Source organism: Berghia stephanieae, chromosome 11 (genome assembly GCF_034508935.2).
Source record: "Berghia stephanieae isolate SIO BIC M18660-M18661 chromosome 11, UCSD_Bste_1.3, whole genome shotgun sequence".
Lineage (NCBI taxonomy): Eukaryota > Metazoa > Mollusca > Gastropoda > Nudibranchia > Aeolidiidae > Berghia > Berghia stephanieae.
The window spans coordinates 20,054,705-20,057,204 of record NC_088370.1 but is presented as its reverse complement, the minus strand read 5'-3'; the positions used below and the strand labels follow the sequence as shown (position 1 = coordinate 20,057,204).

General features: G+C 38.0%; 1 protein-coding gene across 1 annotated transcript in view; it reads left to right on the top strand.

The window, feature by feature from the left end:
- The window catches only part of LOC144957052 (F-box only protein 16-like), an 11,734-nt gene that overhangs the window by 7,199 nt on the left and 2,035 nt on the right, over window positions 1-2,500 (top strand). The window contains exon 7 of the mRNA XM_078888001.1: window positions 1,998-2,226. Within this exon, the coding sequence (XP_078744127.1) occupies window positions 1,998-2,226 (229 nt within the window). The remainder of the gene's footprint in view (window positions 1-1,997; window positions 2,227-2,500) is intronic.

Here is a 2,500-nt window from a genome sequence, read left to right as displayed (position 1 = left end):
CAATTTTCCCATAAATAAGGAACAATAGTGTGACATCAAAAAACTGGTTCCAATGTCATTGGAAGTGTAAAACCACTCTTATGGAGGACTGGGTACAAATCTTCTGTAATTGATCTTCTGGTTTCAGAGTGAGGACTTCTTATGTTTTAGTCTGAATAAATGCTGGTCGTCAACAAAAATCATCTGTCCTCACTATTTTAAGCCTGCTACTAAAATAGTTATATTAGTAGACCTGTAAATTTTCAGTCAATTAACTGAAATCAGTCAATTCATCAGATTCAAATATTTTAAAAAAGGAAAGAAAGAAATGAAGAAAGAAAGAATTCATGAATCGTAGTCGAATGAAAGTAAAGTAATTAGAAATGTTCCACAGTGCTATGCATAGCTCATGTCATGGGCCATTGATATTAACGATAGATATATTGCCAAGGCTAAGTGACACTTTTTAAAATTGCCGTGTCTGAACACATCCCAGTGTATTTTCACGCAGCCTTTGTGAAATTATTTTTTCACTTTCCAAACCTGTCATGATCCCAATGGTAGCCAATTTTAACTGAGCCGTTGAGCGATAAATTAGTGTTTCGTCTAAGCCAAAATTGACCACATTTACCTGGAGGGAAGTAAAAGTATGAAAACAGTAAAATGTGAAAGCCGGAAGTGCGTTATTTAGACACCTTCAAATCGAAAGTTAGGGATTGCTACAGTACATCTCGATTGCCTCACATTGTAAACAAACTGGTTGATCGTTTCTAGTTTCTTCACTGATTGGGTACCTAATTTTAAGGAACAATGCTAAGTAGCCTAATTAATTCCCGCGCAAATTAGTTTCCTGCCATCGTTTTGCTCAAGTGAGCTTGCTGATTACTATTCATTTCGATTCTTTGGATTTTTCCGCGACGACGAATTACAAAGAATTTCAGTCAATTTTTATAGAGCTCATTTACAGGTCTAATTATACTACCTTATGATTTAATATGTAACCTATTCATTGTTAGTCCTCCAAAGGACTGGTTACATTCACACTTCCAATAGAGTATAAGGTCTGACGTCATGACTCCTATGTCCTATTGGAGCTGTTCTGGATTCCTTTTTTTTTTTTTAAATTACACAATTTTTTCTCTCAAATTACACATTTCGAATTCCTGAGGGTAGCGCCATCTCTGAAACCATGAATCAGTCGGAAGGTGAAAATTTTGGATTGCATTTTTTTTGCATTTTCTGAAAGAATATGCTCACCAGAGCCTTTTAATCTTTATTTGAAGTAACTCTTTTTCATGAAGTTATAGTCAGCTGTATGGGAAAGGTATCCAGCAATTTTTCTCAAATTTCATACTTTTTCAACTTGACTAGCTGTAAAAAAATATTTAGAAATGAAATTAAGCTTTGGTATTTCCTAAAGATGTACAAAAAGGGTTGATTTAATCATTTATGACAAGAACTCATATTTGATAAAAATTGACCTTCTAACTAAACTTGGCAATATCTCAGTTCAAACCTTTTCACCATCCGACTGATTATGTCATTCACTGTAACATATATATAAATTCAAATCATTGTGATGGGCAGCCTGGCTCAGTGGTACAGTCTTTGCTTCATACCTAAAAGGTACCGAGTTTGATCACCCGCCGCTGTGCTGTGTGGCCTTGAGCAAGTCACCTCGCCTTAACTCATTTTTCGGCACTACACTGCAGCTGATGCCTGGGTTTTTGTCTTCCCTTGGAATAGATCCTAGAGACAAATTTCCCCTATAGGGAATGAGATTAGCGAAAGAGTAGCGTCCCTTGATTGGACGTCACCCGCGGAAGCGAGGATGAGAGACGAATGCGCACAACCAACATAACGTTCTCTCTCTAATAACTTTTCCGCCGGTGACGTCACAGACGTGTGGGTGACGTCCAATCAAGGGACGCTACTCGTCCGCTAATCTCATTCCCTATTGAATAAAGGGAATTTTATTTATTTATTTTTTAAAAATTTATTTTAAATTATTTCCACAGCATATCAATGGGACTAAATTCCCCACATCAGAACGACCCCGTTGGGCTCGGCAAGGAACTCAGCCAACATCATCTTCCTCTCAATTCCAACACAAGGACGCAATGAAGCAGAACGGAGTCTTGGCCAAAATCACGCGGCCCGGCCCCATAAGTCCCCCTCCCGCGAGGACCTCCATGGATTTGTCTCCCTCTAAACCTGTCACAGCTAGATCGGCTAGAGACCCACCAAGTAATTTCTTTGTTTTTGATTTATTTTTAGATTTTTTTTTTTTGTGTGTGTGTGTACCCCCTAGTTGGCCTAGAAGTAATTGGGTTGCTGGATCTGTTAGATCTGACAGGAAGTACTTTGCAATAGACTAGTGTCCTTTATAAAAGGATAGCAAGCATTTTTCACTGTCCATCTGACTCCTCTGAAACCATCTCCATGGGCTTGAAGGACTGCTTTACCATTCTTGAGGAGTGAAAATATAACTTTAAAAAAATGATCTTTTAACGCAATATCC